This window comes from Amia ocellicauda, chromosome 13 (genome assembly GCF_036373705.1).
Source record: "Amia ocellicauda isolate fAmiCal2 chromosome 13, fAmiCal2.hap1, whole genome shotgun sequence".
NCBI classification, from domain to species: Eukaryota; Metazoa; Chordata; class Actinopteri; order Amiiformes; family Amiidae; genus Amia; species Amia ocellicauda.
In genome coordinates this window covers 34,809,755-34,825,106 of record NC_089862.1, presented here as the reverse complement: position 1 = coordinate 34,825,106, position 15,352 = coordinate 34,809,755, and the positions used below count along the sequence as shown (strand labels likewise).

Sequence of the window (15,352 nt, the reverse complement as noted above, 5' to 3'; positions counted from 1 at the left end):
ACTTCACTTAGATTGCTCCAGTAAAATACTCCGCTGTATAAATGGGTACAAATGTAAGTTGCCCTGGATAAGTGTCTGCTAAATGATGATAATGCAATATTAGTATTTCTGTTTACCCCTGTTCTATTTTTTCCTTGCCCCTAATTTCCCCTTAAGAGCTGAGAAATTCCACAACAGTATTTAAGTTATACTAAAACCAATTTAATACAATGGTAGATCTCAAAGGTAATATTTGGCAATGAGAATATGTGATAATAGTATGAAATTAACTGAACTGTCTCGGCTGATAAAAGCCCTGTCTGGAGCTTGGGTTGGTTCTTATAATCCATACAAGTGTGGTTTGAATCTGGGTGACATGATATCTGCTATTGTCCAGGATTCCCAGAGGCGATGGATCCTGATTGACTAACTGCTGCTGGAGGTGGGTGGGAACTGCAGTCAGAGATTGTATGTCCCCCCCCAGTCGGTGTCTCTGCAGAAAGGTGCATTGACCCTTTTGTGTTTTGTGGTCCACAGGTTAAAATCTGGGACATTCCTAAACATGGGATGGTGAAAAACATCACGGTTCCCAAGAAGGACCTGCAGGGCCACTCCCGAAGAGTGGGGCTCATTGAGTGGCATCCCACGGCCCGCAACGTGCTCTTCAGCACAGCCTACGACTACAAGGTAAGCTGGGGTCTTTAGCATCCTCCTCCCTGTATTCACAGCGCGGTGACGAGCTTTCCCTGCTGTTCCCAAATACATGCTCTGGGGAAGTGTGTGCTGAAATGGATTCTCTATCCAAGCGCAGTGGAGATCTGGTTTGCTTTGCTGCTGCCTCATCCGACAGAACACATTGCGTAGCTTCAGCCAACCTGGCGCTAGTACTCGAGGTTCTGCCAGCACGAATGTGACAGGTGATAAAATGGAAATAGCACATGACGTCACTCTTACAATAAAACATGATGCGGTCAGTCTGTTTGGTCCACAATGTAGAACTGAAAACAAATGATCACAGCGCTCTTGGTCACCTTGCAGATCATGATCTGGAACCTGGACACTCCAGATGCGGTCATTAAGAACCCCGTGAAGACCATTGGCCTCCACAGCGACCTGGTCCTCTCCATGTCCTTTAACACAGACGGCAGTCTGCTGGCCACGTCCTGCAAGGACAAGAAGATCAGGGTCATTGACCCCCGGACCACCACCCTCTTGCAGGTATGCAGACCCTTACAGAGTGTGTGTGTGTTGGGCTTGTGACACAAGAGAGGCCAGCGATCCTCTCTCAGGTCCAGGAGACCCTTGAGGATTTAAAGTGAATTTAAATCTGCAAGACTGTAATAAAGAGATTATAGCTGGCTTGAGAGCTAATGTTTATCACTGTCAAGTCTCACAAACATCTTTACTTTGAATTTAAACCTAGGCCTCATTTCCCCCTCAATACCATTCTGCCAGGAAGCAAATTCATTGTCCATGTTCAAATATTAATGAGAACTGTACATATTGATACAGAATTTTAATTTAATTGAAAATCATTTTTTAATCCATTACACACACAATATATATTTTTAAGGAATTCGTATTTGTATGTTTTAGGCCTACATTTATCCCATTTAGGATTATACTAATACTTGGGTATATGTTCTTCGAGTCCAGCTGGTGTTATTTTACCTCTTGGTTTTGGATTAGCCAAACCTAAATATCTTGGCCAAGTATTTAGTTCTCTTTTCGGTTTTACTTTTTTTCCGATTGAAGAAGAATACAAACAAAGGCTATCTCTTGTTACTTACAGTCTGGTTTCATTTTCTTCTGTAAGCTTTCCTCTTTCCACAGAATGAAATCCAGTTCTACCATTTAGACCCAGTTGTGAAATATAACAGATATTCAGATTTCTCCATTTCCTGTTTTTGTGCGTGTAGAAGAACCTTTGGCATTTTAAATCCATTAACACAATGAGAGATGTGGCAATCAGGGTATTTCCTTTTAGTCTGTCAACGAGGAAGGATTTGTTGTTCTGTACACCGTTACAACGCATGTCACGGCATCCCAATCTTTACACATTTGTTGATGTTTGCCCAAGTGTGACGGGCTCCATGTAAAGCAGGGGGCCCTGACCTGTCCTGTTGTCCCTTAGCTTCAGATTCTCTAGCATCCTGTTAACAAAACTTCCACACTAGTCTTTAGGTATATGGTAATTGATGGTTGATGCAAGTTATTCTCTTTAACTTGACCTTGGCAGCCCTACTTCAAACATCTGCACCCTGCCTGTAGTCTTCAGAAGATGTTTTTACAAAAGCAGGATAAGTTCCTAACTGTCTTTCCTATAATAAAACAAATGATAGTGGCTAATGAATAGGATAGGTGCATCAAGTTCTGTAATAATGTTCTGCTGTTGTTATTAATTTGCTTTGTTTAGTTAATCTCTGTCTCTCTCTCTCTCTCTCTCTCTCTCTCTCTCTGTCTGTCTCTGCTCATTTGTTCACTGGATTCAGGAGGCGAACTCCAAGACACACAAAGCCACCAAGGTGTTGTTTCTGGGGAACCTGAAGATGCTTCTCTCCACGGGAACTTCGAGGTGGAACCACAGGCAAATGGCCCTGTGGGATCAGGTGAGATACCAGAATCACCTCCATTTCTTTAACTATGGAGTCCTGAGAGGTACATACACCGTTTTATGATCTTTTTGGAATCTTATTCCGTGTCTCTGTGCTGCAGGACGACCTCTCCGTGCCTTTATTGGAAGAGGACCTGGACGGCTCCTCCGGGGTACTGTTCCCCTTCTACGATCCCGACACCCACATGCTGTACGTGGCGGGGAAGGTAAGCTGGTCCCCAGTCCTCCACAGGACAGACTGACACACCCAGAGTCAGAAAGAGCTGGAGGAGTTACTGGGTTCACAGTAAGCAGTAGAGAGAGCAGCTCATAGGGGGAATCTTGTTTCATCGTTGGCCACTGGAAAAAATTTACCATTCCATTCAATCCCTTATAAGGTTATTTTTTATTAATTTCTCTGCTGAATTTCACAGGTTTATTTTAGGGTTTACGACCGTCGGTCATGTTGCCAGCCTAATAATTCCCTGCTGTGTCTCACACGGGTCTGTACACGTGTAGCTGAGATGTCTCCTCTTTTAAAAGAGCCTCTGAGGACCTCTCTCCTTAGCTGGTGCCATCAAAGATACTTGACACGAAGCGCCAAGTGAGTCTTACTGACCTCTGCGACTGCAGTTCATCTTGACATGGTACAGCATTCATTTTAGCTAAAGCAAACGTCCACAAAGCACTCAGGAAGTGTAAAGGGTTGGCATTTCAGATGTCTATTTGTTTGCAATTTTGTAATACAAATTAAAATGTCTCTTGCTAATAAATATGACTGAAATAATTGTGTATAGGGTTTGGGTTACAACGTAATGCCTGGTAAAAATCTATGAATGTGTATTTCAGCAGAAATGGTCAGTGTTCATAAGAATCGATATGACATTATCTGTCCAAAGTGTCTCTTCACAATGTGGAGGACATGCCTTTGACATTCATAAGAACATAAGAAAGTTTACAAACGAGAGGAGGCCATTCGACCCATCGTGCTCGTTTGGTGTCCATTGGCCTCCTCTCATATTTGTAAATTCTTATGTTCTTATGTCTTGAATGCCTTGAAGCCCAATTTCCGTTTGTATCCCCGGGTGCGTGTGTCCCTGCTGATCTGGAAAAGCTCCTCTAGTTTGATGTGGTCGATGCCTTTCATGATTTTGAAGACTTGGATCAAGTCCCCACATAGTCTCCTCTGTTCCAGGGTGAAAAGGTTCAGGTCCTCAGTCTCTCAGTAGGACTTTCCCTTCAGACCTGGAATGAGTCTGGTTGCTCTCCTCTGAACTGCCTCTAGAGCAGCGATATCTTTCTTGAAAGATTCAGGCATTACTCCAATGAAAAGCAATCAGGGTGCATTTGAATTTGCCATCATTATTTTTAAGATTAATAGTTCTTCTACTCGTACTTTGCTCTCAAGTTGGTTCAGCTGCTGTGTCTACTGTGTGCGAATGTGTGTCCTGACACTGATGCAGGTGATTTGTGTTTTGCTTGCAGGGCGATGGCAATATCAGATACTATGAAATCAGCTCGGAGAAGCCATATGTGCAGTTCCTGGCAGAATACCGCTCGCACCTCCCTCAGAAAGGGCTGGGTAAGTTCCTTGAGCTGAATGCAACCTATTAAAAGCATGACTAAACGGTTACGACTCGTGTCATGTGGAAAGTTTACCGCAGGGAATATTAACGGTCGCTTGGCAGTTTTATAACTCCCTCGTTATCCCACTCCCTCCCTCCCTCTCTCAATCAGGAACGATGCCAAAGAGAGGGCTGGACGTGTGCTCCTGCGAGGTGTTCAGGTTTTATAAGCTGGTGACAATCAAGAGCCTCATCGAACCCCTGTCCTTCATCGTGCCTCGGCGGGTGAGACTTCCTCCTAGCCCTGCAAATCCCACAGAAGTGTCGGAAACCACACTCCTATATAAATGTGTGAACTCATTGTGACCGTTAGATGCATATATAGTGTGCTCATATAAATAACGGGCCCTGTTATACATGCATACATTGATTCATAGATCCATAGATCGATAACTGTCATTCAGTCATGGAAGTAAACAATTTCAGCTCAATTCACTTCTCCAAACCCTCCGTTTCTCCACCACACCACCTTCCACACAGACTGAGAGAGAGGCACACAGATACACCCCACTCACCGGCTTCACACATTAGCAGATGTGAAATAACTCCTCGCCATTCAGATTAAGATTGATTAGGAAGCTAATGAGTCTCAGAGCAATGGCTGAGGTAAGATTTTCCGTGGTAGTTTATTACATTACCTTTTTTAAGAGACCAGAGCCCCAGTCTCCCTTCTTATTAACCCCACCGCGGTGAAGACGGGTGGTTCGGGTTAAATGCAGCGATTAGGTACGGGATTAGATCTTCCCCCGCGCAGTGCGTCGGACACAGTCGAGAGCTGGCACTGTGCGCCGCGCGGCGGGGCTGGAGTTGCCAGTTTCGCAGAGGTGTTGACACTGACTGTCTCGTGTGTCGCAGTCGGAGTCGTACCAGGAGGACATCTACCCGATGACGGCCGGAAGTGAGCCCGCCATGACGGCCGACGAGTGGTTCAGAGGAGTGAGCAGAGGTCAGCACTTACATGAATGGTTGTAAGGCGAACAACCACAGCCAAAAGCGTTTGAATGACTTAAAGCAAAATGAAGGGTTCATCTTTGGATGTTGCAGAATTGCTAAACTCACTGTTTAATCTAGAAATGATGTAAGCTTTCTCCGTGAGAGAGAGACGAGACCATATGGAGTCGAGAGATCAACAGCCATGCAACGGCGCTTATCTGTACTATAGTCTACATATCTGTATGCACTTCTCAGCAATTCATAAGCTTGTATGTATGAACTGAAGTCTAAAGATAGTAGAAATCTGTTTAGTTGTTGGGAAAGGTTATCACATAGGATTGGGAGTCATTTGAGGGGTTTGCGGATTAGGTTGGAGTTCTTAAATTCATATACTTCCTGAATATACCGACCGTAGGACAGTATGTGGATTAAGTTGGTACAAAAGGAGTATTTCTGCTTTCTAACACACTGTGATCGTGTTTGGCCCAGGACCTATGCTGATGTCCTTGAAGCCCGGGAGTAAGATCTCCGAGTCGTGCCCCGCGCTGATGGCCACTGCGCCCCTGAGTTCGGAGCCCAAGCGCTATCAGAGCCGTCAGGGGCAGCAGGAGGTGGCCATCATCCAGGAGAGGCTGGAGACCAAAGAGCCCAAGGAGTCCAAAGCACTGAATGATTTTAAGGAGCGGCTGGAGGGCATTGACCTGGACAAGAGCCGGACTGGCGTGTCCAACGGCTGCGAGCCCCAGGCGTGCACCCCGCCCAAGACGGAGAATGAGGTATGTTGGGGAGAAAGGGGGTGGACATTAACATCTACTGTGCTCACAGCTGTAACTGTGTGTGACTTGCAGAAGTTGCAGTGTTGGGTCTGAGCTGGCTGGGTCTTACCAAGTCAATTACGCAATGCATTCTGGGAATTTTTGCAGACGCTTCTCTAAAACGGTGAAAAACTGCAAATCTGTGCTTGTTATTGAAATATAATGCAGAGAAATTTATACTTTTGGGGGAAATCTTCTGAAACTTGCACTAACACACTCAAAAACAAGAATTTACTTGAAAAAAGTGCAAAACCGTCCGATCATTTTGAGGAAAAAAACTAACATTTACACCAAACGAGCACGGTGGGTCGAATGGCCTCCTTTCGTTTGTAAACTTTCTTACGTTCTTCACTAACATTATTGTCATTTCAGCTTTTGCAAATGTTTTATCGGCAACAAGATGAGATCCGCCGGCTGAGGGACCTCGTCAGTCAGAGGGACGTGCGGATAAAACAGCTGGAACTGGAGATCAAAAACGTGCGCAACTCCCAGGGAGCGTACTGAGACACTGCCGCCTCAAGCCATCGGAGACGCGGCCGCTGCGGCACAGAGACACGCCAGGCCTGTGTGCGTCTGCTCTTTGTACAATTATAATATATTTTTTATTAGAGAAGAGGAAATATAATTTAAGCGGTACCAAGGGTACATGGTGCACATTTTTTTGTTTTTGTTTTTTGTTTTGTAAATAGCTTTTAACTTCAGACCCCCCGAGGTTTACTCAGACTGCAGGCGTGACTACTTTTATGATTCTCCGCAGACCTTAGGCTATGTAAGCTACAACCAGATTTTAGTTGTTTTTTAAATAATTGTACACCGGAAGAGTACATTTAGGCATTGAGTGAAAAAATAGTAATATTAATAATAGTGAAAATATTCAATTTTAATCTTAATATATAACTACAACATTTTGGTTAGGCGACATTATTTTGCTCAAGACAGTTTACATTCCTTGGACTATCACTGTGTTCCCTTTTCATTTTTTAATAGAGCATGTTCTGCTCAAATACATGATCCTAATTTGCACTTTGAGCACAACTTATATATGTATACATTTTTTAATTTTCCTTCTGCGTCTTAAAAATCTGTACGTGCCTGTTTTTACGGTATGTGCAGGTCCATTCATTTTCTATTTGTTTCCAGTTTACCTGCCTTTAAACCTGTAGCCGTCAGTTGGAATTAAAGCATCTATATTCCATCTCTGACTTGATAAGATCTATGAATCTGGACAGAGCTTGAGAAAGGTCTTTCGGACTCTGTGTAGCAGCTGTTCAATAATTCATGAAAGCTGTGAGGAGATTGCCTTGTGTCAAAGCAAGTGTAATAAACGAATGAAGCAAACTGAGGGATCGAAAGGTCTGGTAAGAGTTAGACTATTGTATAAATTAAATGTTAAAAATATGCACAACTGCCTATATTACACCTGAATGGGATGTTTTCGTGTCTGTGCATCATCTCCACTAAAAAAAATGTTCATAAGAGCTACAGAGAGAGCTTTGGGCCCGACTACAATTACACAATCTGTATTACATTTTAATTAACAAGTCCAATTGGCTGACTGATAGAAGGCAGGTAGAAGAACAATATGTTGGTGAGAGGAGTAAACACCCTGCGTTTGGCTCTTCAATATGGTGAATCCTTTTATGCTTTTAAAAAAAATGTTTTCCTATAAACTGCTGTACTGTAATACTGGAAGTGGATCGTGGCTGGAAATGAAAGCTAAAAGAACAAGTCTTTCTTTTAAACCTAAAGTTGAAAGCAGGTTTGTTGCACATTGAGAGCCCACTTTGAGAGACTGTCAGTGATGCTGCTGCAGGGAAAGTCAGTCTTCTCGATACTGTTAGCCATATGACGTTTCCTATGCATGAATGTGGGCCGCGATGGATGCTATAATTTGCCGTTACAATGTGGCAAAGCCCCCTGCGGTCTCCGTTGGTTCGTTGTAAATTTTAAATGTTTACGAAAAACCATCTTAAAATATCCTGTGAGAGGAAGCATTTTGGCCGAAGCTGAATGAGTTGTAGATGAATGAATGAGAAGTAATTTTAAAAAATAAGATTTCCTGACATTTTTATTTTTTAAGAATGTACTGTGTGTTGATTTAAAATGATAACTGAGACGCGAGTCCCCTTTAAAATGTCAGCAATTATTACACTCCTCCCTGGGGATGGAAAGTTGTTTGGTGGGGGGCGGGGATTTGAAAATGTTTGTTGATTTCTTTGTAGAATATTTTCATGCTGATAATGAGTGTTTTGTGTACCAATTAAAATACTTTGATTTTTAGCTGTGTGCTGGTATGAGCTGATATCATAGCTTAAGACTGAGCTTTGAGTTTACAAACCTTCTTCTCTGTAAAAGAGATCTCTAATGTCTGCCACGAGAACAAATATCAGGGCTGCTGATGCTGTGTTTCTTCAGATTATTTTTATTTCTATCATTGTTATCATTGACACAGATGTTATAAACTGACAAATCTATTTTGAAATATTTGCATTATATGGAAACAGTTGATGCCTGTTTATTGATTTTCATACCAAAGTGGTTTGTTATCACATGGAGACCAAACAAAAGATTTACATCGGTACATTTTTGTAAAATATGCAGTGATCTAATTAAGATGGTCAGATCACACTATATCATATTTGATTGGTACTGAAAATCTTCAAATTGAAGGAAATGATATCATGTAGTTTACAAGTTTGATACATGTAGGATATAGTTGGAAATAAAAATATTTGGTGAAACTTCTAGTTAGTCACCCAGAGCCCCTTATACTTCTGGCACTATTCTTACAGTCTGTACATGTTTAATCTGAAGGCTTGATTCAGAGAACAAAATAATTCAGGGTACTTGCGTGAGAATTTTGATTCACTCGTATGTCTCGCAACTAATGTCTTATGCAGGCTTGCACCTGGTCCACTTGTGGCCACACTGCCAAGTTTCATAGAAAAACTAATCTGTATGACTTTCTGTATATTTTGGAGGCACCAGACATTATAATATTAGCAACCGGGAGGGTGTTGTGGTGTTGTGGAACTCCCCGTTACTCTTCCTGTGTGTATCGCTCACGTCACACCCTCTCTGGGAGTCTGAATCTGTAATGTCTTAAAACTGTATGTATTGTGTTAAACCTTTGCGTGTGTGTGTGTTTAGAAGATCCGTTTTTAAAGATAAGCAATGTGACTAGGATTTCCTCTTTAAACGTATATCCAAGAGTGGGCAGTGGCACAGGGAAAATGTGAAATGCAATCTCTGCCACTGACGGATCACAGATCTCTATGGCCTGAGCACGAACCCGTTTCTGCTTTATCGGGAGACCCAGCCCACGCGTTTTAAGCTTGCGTTCAGGCATCCATTCTCCCCTGGGGTTGGGTAAAGCACCACCTCAGGATACACAAGCAGCCCGGCCAAGATTCCTGTAGCTCAGTCAGAGAGGGGCCCACCTGACATTGAGGCCTAAATCCTATTCCTCGGCCAGGCCCTCAGGACTCGCCCCTCACCGCTCACCGCTCAGCACTGCAACAACTACAGATCTGACGCCCTCGGCCATAGGTACACGTTTCAGTCTGCATTCTTCACAACCTGTGTGGCCGGTGTGTGGGGGTTAGAGTGAAGAGGTCTCACTAGTTGGGTGGGTGTGTATGTGTGTGTGTGGGGGTTATATCCTGGTACACACTGTGGAAAATCACTTGTGTTTTTAAAACCTGTACATTCTGTTTTCTTCGAAAGGGAAAGCCAAAACATTCTGGTTTTTTATTTGTATTTATTTTTTAAACCCCCAGAACCCGGGAGCGTAATATATGACTGGGCCGCAGTATTCAAAGTAGTTCCTTGTGAATCCTGTCTGGTGTTACACGGAGGCAATCCAAGGACTGAAACTGAAGTAGCCCACGCTGATTCTGTGGAGCTGAGACCCTCGAGTGAAGTTAATGTGTCTTGCCACCTCCCTGATTTTTAAGAGCCCAGGGATCCTTTTCCCTTTCATTCAATCAAAATTCCTACCCCTGACTGGCGTGGGATTTGTCATCACTTGCATCTTAAATTTCCCTTTTGCTTCAGTGATGCATTTATTCCAGTAAAATGTTACTGATTTCAAATGCCCCGAATAAGTGTCATCTTTTTGCATTTCACAGAAGGGATAACGTGCTAATAAACCTTTCAACTTTGACAGTAAGTTAAAAAAGCTTTACTAGTTTAACTATTTGATTAAGTTACTATAAAACATTTCTAGGAGGTACACTTGTGTGACTCATTGTGGCTGGTTTCCGAAAACATTAGACATTGACCGCCTGAATTCCTGCCAACTTTGTGAGTGACAAACATCTGCAAGTCTACTCTGAACTCCCTCAGCCTTAATTTTTAGTGGCTTCCCTTAAAAATATTAGTTTTGCATACTATCCTCATTCACAAATCTTATGACTGCCAAACATAGTCTTGCTTTTCCACTGTCTTGTCCCATCATGTATTTATTTTCCAGATTTGACATAATTTTAACTCTGCAATAAGTGTACCACCCTGACTTTTAAACATCCACAAATCATGGGCATCTACTTTTATATTCAATCGTGGCTTTTTAACCACATCTCGGGCCATAGCTATACTTTTTTGAATGTAGTGATGTATAGCTTTGAATATTTAAACAATGAGAAAACTTGGTTAAATTAATGCATAAACAGAGAATACACACTGCCTACATTTACTGAATTTCGCCATGCGTTTTTACAATTTATATAACAGTGACCTTATTCCAATCTCCATCATATATATATATATGGTTTTACACAAAACTAATAGTTTCATTTTGCAATTGTATTTATGTAACTATTCTTAGGGCTCTGCAGGAAATAGTTTTTTTGGAGTTATTATTATTACTCATTGATATGTGTGCAGTGCCCATTATTAATACTGCCGTGGTCTTGAACAGAGAAAGTCTTTTCAAAAAAGTTTATAATTCATGTAAAAAAAAAAGAATCATTTGCAAAACTGGAAATGTTCTGGTCGTTTTAAATTACTTCCCTCTGTCTACGGCAGGAATTTGTTTGAAATGGAAAGTGGTGCATGCAAAGCAGGCAAAAACAAAAGTACTGTATAATGCGATTCCTGTAATAGGGCTCAGCATCCAATCGTTCCTACTGGAGCCCAGAGAGGAAACTGCTGAGATCGGTCTGTGTCTGGATGAGAGAGAGTGAAAAAGCTTCATCTGAAAGTGAAATTCAGTGTGTGAGAGAGATTGTTGCTGTGTCTGTGTATTCCCTCTATGGCTAAAACGTATGGCGACTGTCAACACCTTCTGATTGCGATTTTAAAGACCTTTCAGAGTTATTTAAAAAACGAAATAATGTTTTAAAAGTGCACAGCCCGCACTGTAGCTCCCAACAGTGTTGATGACTCTGACTTTAACTAGCACCTGATTCATGCAAATCAAAGGGGTTGCCACTCCGCAATATCCTCACTATGGCGTGGTGTATATTATAATTCATTTCTACATCATTTGTTGCATTTAAGCCCCAATGTGTGTTAAATCAATGGCAGCTCACTGTTCAATTTAAAATGAATGCTTTTCAATCAGCGTGTGTCTGTGTCAGATTTGTTCATCACTGAATGTTGCTGCTGGACAATATTATGAGCCTATTGTTGTGCCTAAATTTGAACTTCAATGTTTTTTTTTTTATTATTATTAATTATTGTTATTTGTTTTCAGAGATTGTCTGTAACATAAACTTGCAAATGACAATTGACCTTTTAGATTTAAAAAATGATTTGCTCCTGAGGGGGGGGGGGGGAAATCTGTACACTGACGATGTGTTGAATTAAATCCAGATAAAACAGCAATCGCTTGCTTCTGTCTGTTTTGTTTTGATAACACAAATCATTTGTAGCTTGGACTTGTTTCAAACTGAAAATACATTTTAATTTGGATGTCGGAGAAACATCTAAATTCAGAGAATGAATATGAACGAGTTTGGATCATTTCAGTTACCCTTTTCTTAATAATCGAATGTATTTTTGTACTCATGTTCATTTATTTAATTTGTTATTGAATGTGTATGGCAGCTGCTCGACACTGTGATATATGAGCACCTAAATCACAGGGAAAACTTGTGACTATAGTAACAAACCGCACTGGACACTATTACAATATTTCAAAGATGAAACCATGTTGCCTGGGCAAGTTCTGCAGATGACACAACCAATCGACCTTGTGCGAACAGTACACTCACTCGCTGTCCCTGCTGCATTCTGCCAAGCAAGACATTCGTTTTCATACTGTCCAGACTGCAAAGCTTCGAGCCCCTACTGGAGGACCAAAAAGGTCCACACATAAACCCATAAATGGCCTGGACAGGAACGGTGGACCCGCCTCCCTAAAGTCACAGCCTGTCACACGTGGTACGACTGGGATCTCTGCCCGCGCGAGGGATTGACTTCTGCTCTCATGTAAGACGAAGTTTAAACATCTGCATCTCGGAATGGGGCTTCATACCTCCCATCCTGGTCTCTGCTGCCCTCTACTGTCAAAATGACAGAAAGGTTAACAAGTGTGTTCGACCGATTTGTATGTGTGGCCTATAATTCCTAGTCTAGGATGACACACGGGTGCTAATGAAGCTGCCAGGGAGACTAATGGTATAACATCACACTAGTACTGCATGCATTATGGGCTTTTACAGAGTGGCGAGAAGCACGTTGTGCATCAGGGACTCTGCGGTTGGAGGTCGTTCGGAGATGCGTTTGCTGAGGTGTACTGAAGTTGGAAATGAACTTGTCCCAAAACCACACCTACTGTCATTGCTACTTGAAGACCCAGCAAAAAAAAACAGGTTATATTTAGCATCCTAGCTGAAGTCTATAATCAACTCACTCCGCTATGAAAATGCCACAGCTGTTTCAGATTCCAGACAGTCTTTCAGCACCTGTACCTGTGCTCGGCCCTCTTGTGACGGGTGGGAAATGCAAAGTGCTCCTAAACAGACTCCAGCTGTAGATTGACAAGAAGAATCAAAGGACAGGATATGATCCCATGCCGTAGTTATTGGAATGAATCCCAGCACACCGTGTCTTTGCCCAGCTCAGTGCATCCTGGCGAAAAGCAATTTGAAACTCACAGACCTTAATTCTGTAGCGCGGTGTAGTATCTAGTGTGTGTGTATGCAATTATATATATACAGTACTGTGCAAAAGTTTCTGGCAGGTGTGAAAAAATGCTATAATGTAAGAGTGCTTTCAAAAATGGATGCTGTTTTGAAGGCAAAGGTTGCTCACACCAAATATGGATTTGATGTAGATTTTTCTTCTGTTCACTCAGTTTGCATTTAGTTAATTAATAAATATAATCTATTAACATGTCTATGTTTGAAAGCATTTTTTCACACCTGCCAAAAACCTTTGCACAGTACTGTATAGACAGAGGAAATCGATGCTATATCAGTTATTTAAGTGTATATGTTATTTTTATTTCACTCCAGTCTGAAATTGAATGCCGAGTGAAGAAGTGGCTACAGCCCAAAAGGTCGACGGTCCCAGAGTTACGCAGGTCTGTGGTAAACGCATGATAAAAGGATGCCTGGACTGGGAGTTGTATTGTAGACATTCCCTTGGTGTGGGAAATTGCAATTTTCTTCATAATATTTAGATTGGTAATGGTTTCATGTTAATTTAATTTAGTTTATAAAGCAATCATTAATCTGTACTTACTTCTTTCTGGAGTTTCTGGGGTTATATATAGCAATTGTTTTACTGTCTTTAGGCTATTTAGTCAGCTATGACAGTGAAGGTTGTGCGTTTCAGGGCACAGGAATCTGGTTGAGGACTTAAAACAAGAGCTTTGACCAGAAGCAATCAACACATCAAACATCGAATTGTGCAAATGGAATTACCTTAACATTTAACAGAGCTGCAACCTGCTGTACATTTTTAAACCCATATCTTCTGCCAGATGCACTCCATACCTAAGACAGACAGGAATGTGTAAATGTGTTTAGGGTCTCTCTAACAATTATATTCCTGGCTGACTACTTCACACTCCAATGCATATTTCTCCTTTCAATTTCGTTGCCTCCTCCATGTTTGCTAGTGGGCTGAAGACATCCCAGTTTTAGATCTGAAGACATTCTCCAGCCCTGCACCCTCCCCTACAAATCACTGAAGATCACTTCAGGTCCTGGTCTCCTCCTGGAAAATGCCCAATCCCTCCTCTCTTCTCCTTCTCGATTCTTAACATCCAATTCCTGCAGCTTCTGTTTTCGGTCTGCCCAACGCTTCCAGCCAGCTAGGGGATTTCTCCCATTTTATGTTGGTACATTGCCTCAACAATACCCTGACCTGTACCTTAAGTTTGTGATTTGAAACATTTGAAATAAACTTATACCCTCACAGCATGTTTTCGAGCCTGTCTGATCACAGTAACTTCCCTATATTTTTATTGCAGACATTGTATTTTTAAGATCGCTGTGCATCGTATTGCAATGGAGTGACCCTGACCGAACGCAATCTTCAAATAAGCATCCAGTGCAGGCCCTCAGTTAATGACTACCATGATTTGGTTCCTGAGTGAAGACCCGAGAAACTGAAGTTGTGTATTCTCCCAGAACGCCTGCAGGTGTCAGACAAACTCCTAGGCTTAGCAGATGAAAAGGAAACTCACATTACACTGCTTGCCCTGCAAGGATCTTGAAACATGCCCCACCGTTCCCTCTTCAGCACACAGATTGGATCTATTTACAGATGCAAATAGGAGATTTACCACTCCAGAGAATGGAAGAACCGACAGAACAGTCTACGCCACAGTACAAGATGCTGCATAGGGCCTAGAGGTTTGTAAGCAGACAAGGCTAGGCAGGGAAGAGAAGGACAATGGCACAACAAAGACCCTAAAAGATCAATACCAGGAACTTAATACAAAATACTTAATACAAAACAATAAGCCACAGCAGATTGAGCTCACAGGGTATAAAATACATGGATGTTATGGGTCTCATTCTGCTAACCAAAGGCACAGGAGTCCAAAATATATCCAAGAACAGATCTGTACCATCTAGGGACGTCTTTGGAGTCCAGAGGCCGGTGGAGGATGGAGAAGAGGCTGTCTTTAGGATAAGAAGCAACCGGTACAAGTGGCAGGGTGAACAGACATGCTTCTCTCAGGACAGAGCGTCCAGCTTCATTCCCAACACGAGTGCAGTAACACTTCACAATACAGCGCTACTATACCTTCAATATTATCAACACCCTAGATCAGGGATTCCCAAGCCGGTCCTGGAACACCCCATCCTGCTGGATTGTGTTCCAGAACTGAGATCTTAATTGCTTAATTGAATCCTTAATTGAACTAACAAAGCAATATAAGGCTCAATTATGTAATTGTGAGCTTGGCTGGAACAAAAGACACCAGGACACGTGTAGACATCATG

The 15,352-nt window shown here is 42.1% G+C and overlaps 1 protein-coding gene across 2 annotated transcripts in view; it reads left to right on the top strand.

Moving 5' to 3' along the window:
* The window catches only part of coro2aa (coronin 2Aa), a 44,801-nt gene extending 36,576 nt beyond the window's left edge, over positions 1 to 8,225 (top strand). For both annotated transcript variants that reach the window (XM_066720719.1, XM_066720720.1), the window contains 9 exons: positions 517 to 666; positions 1,018 to 1,197; positions 2,472 to 2,588; positions 2,695 to 2,799; positions 4,058 to 4,154; positions 4,310 to 4,422; positions 5,053 to 5,143; positions 5,620 to 5,906; positions 6,318 to 8,225. In XM_066720719.1, coding sequence (XP_066576816.1) covers positions 517 to 666; positions 1,018 to 1,197; positions 2,472 to 2,588; positions 2,695 to 2,799; positions 4,058 to 4,154; positions 4,310 to 4,422; positions 5,053 to 5,143; positions 5,620 to 5,906; positions 6,318 to 6,449 — 1,272 coding nt within the window. In that variant the 3' untranslated portion in view covers positions 6,450 to 8,225. The remainder of the gene's footprint in view (positions 1 to 516; positions 667 to 1,017; positions 1,198 to 2,471; positions 2,589 to 2,694; positions 2,800 to 4,057; positions 4,155 to 4,309; positions 4,423 to 5,052; positions 5,144 to 5,619; positions 5,907 to 6,317) is intronic.
* The last annotated feature ends 7,127 nt before the right edge of the window (positions 8,226 to 15,352 follow it).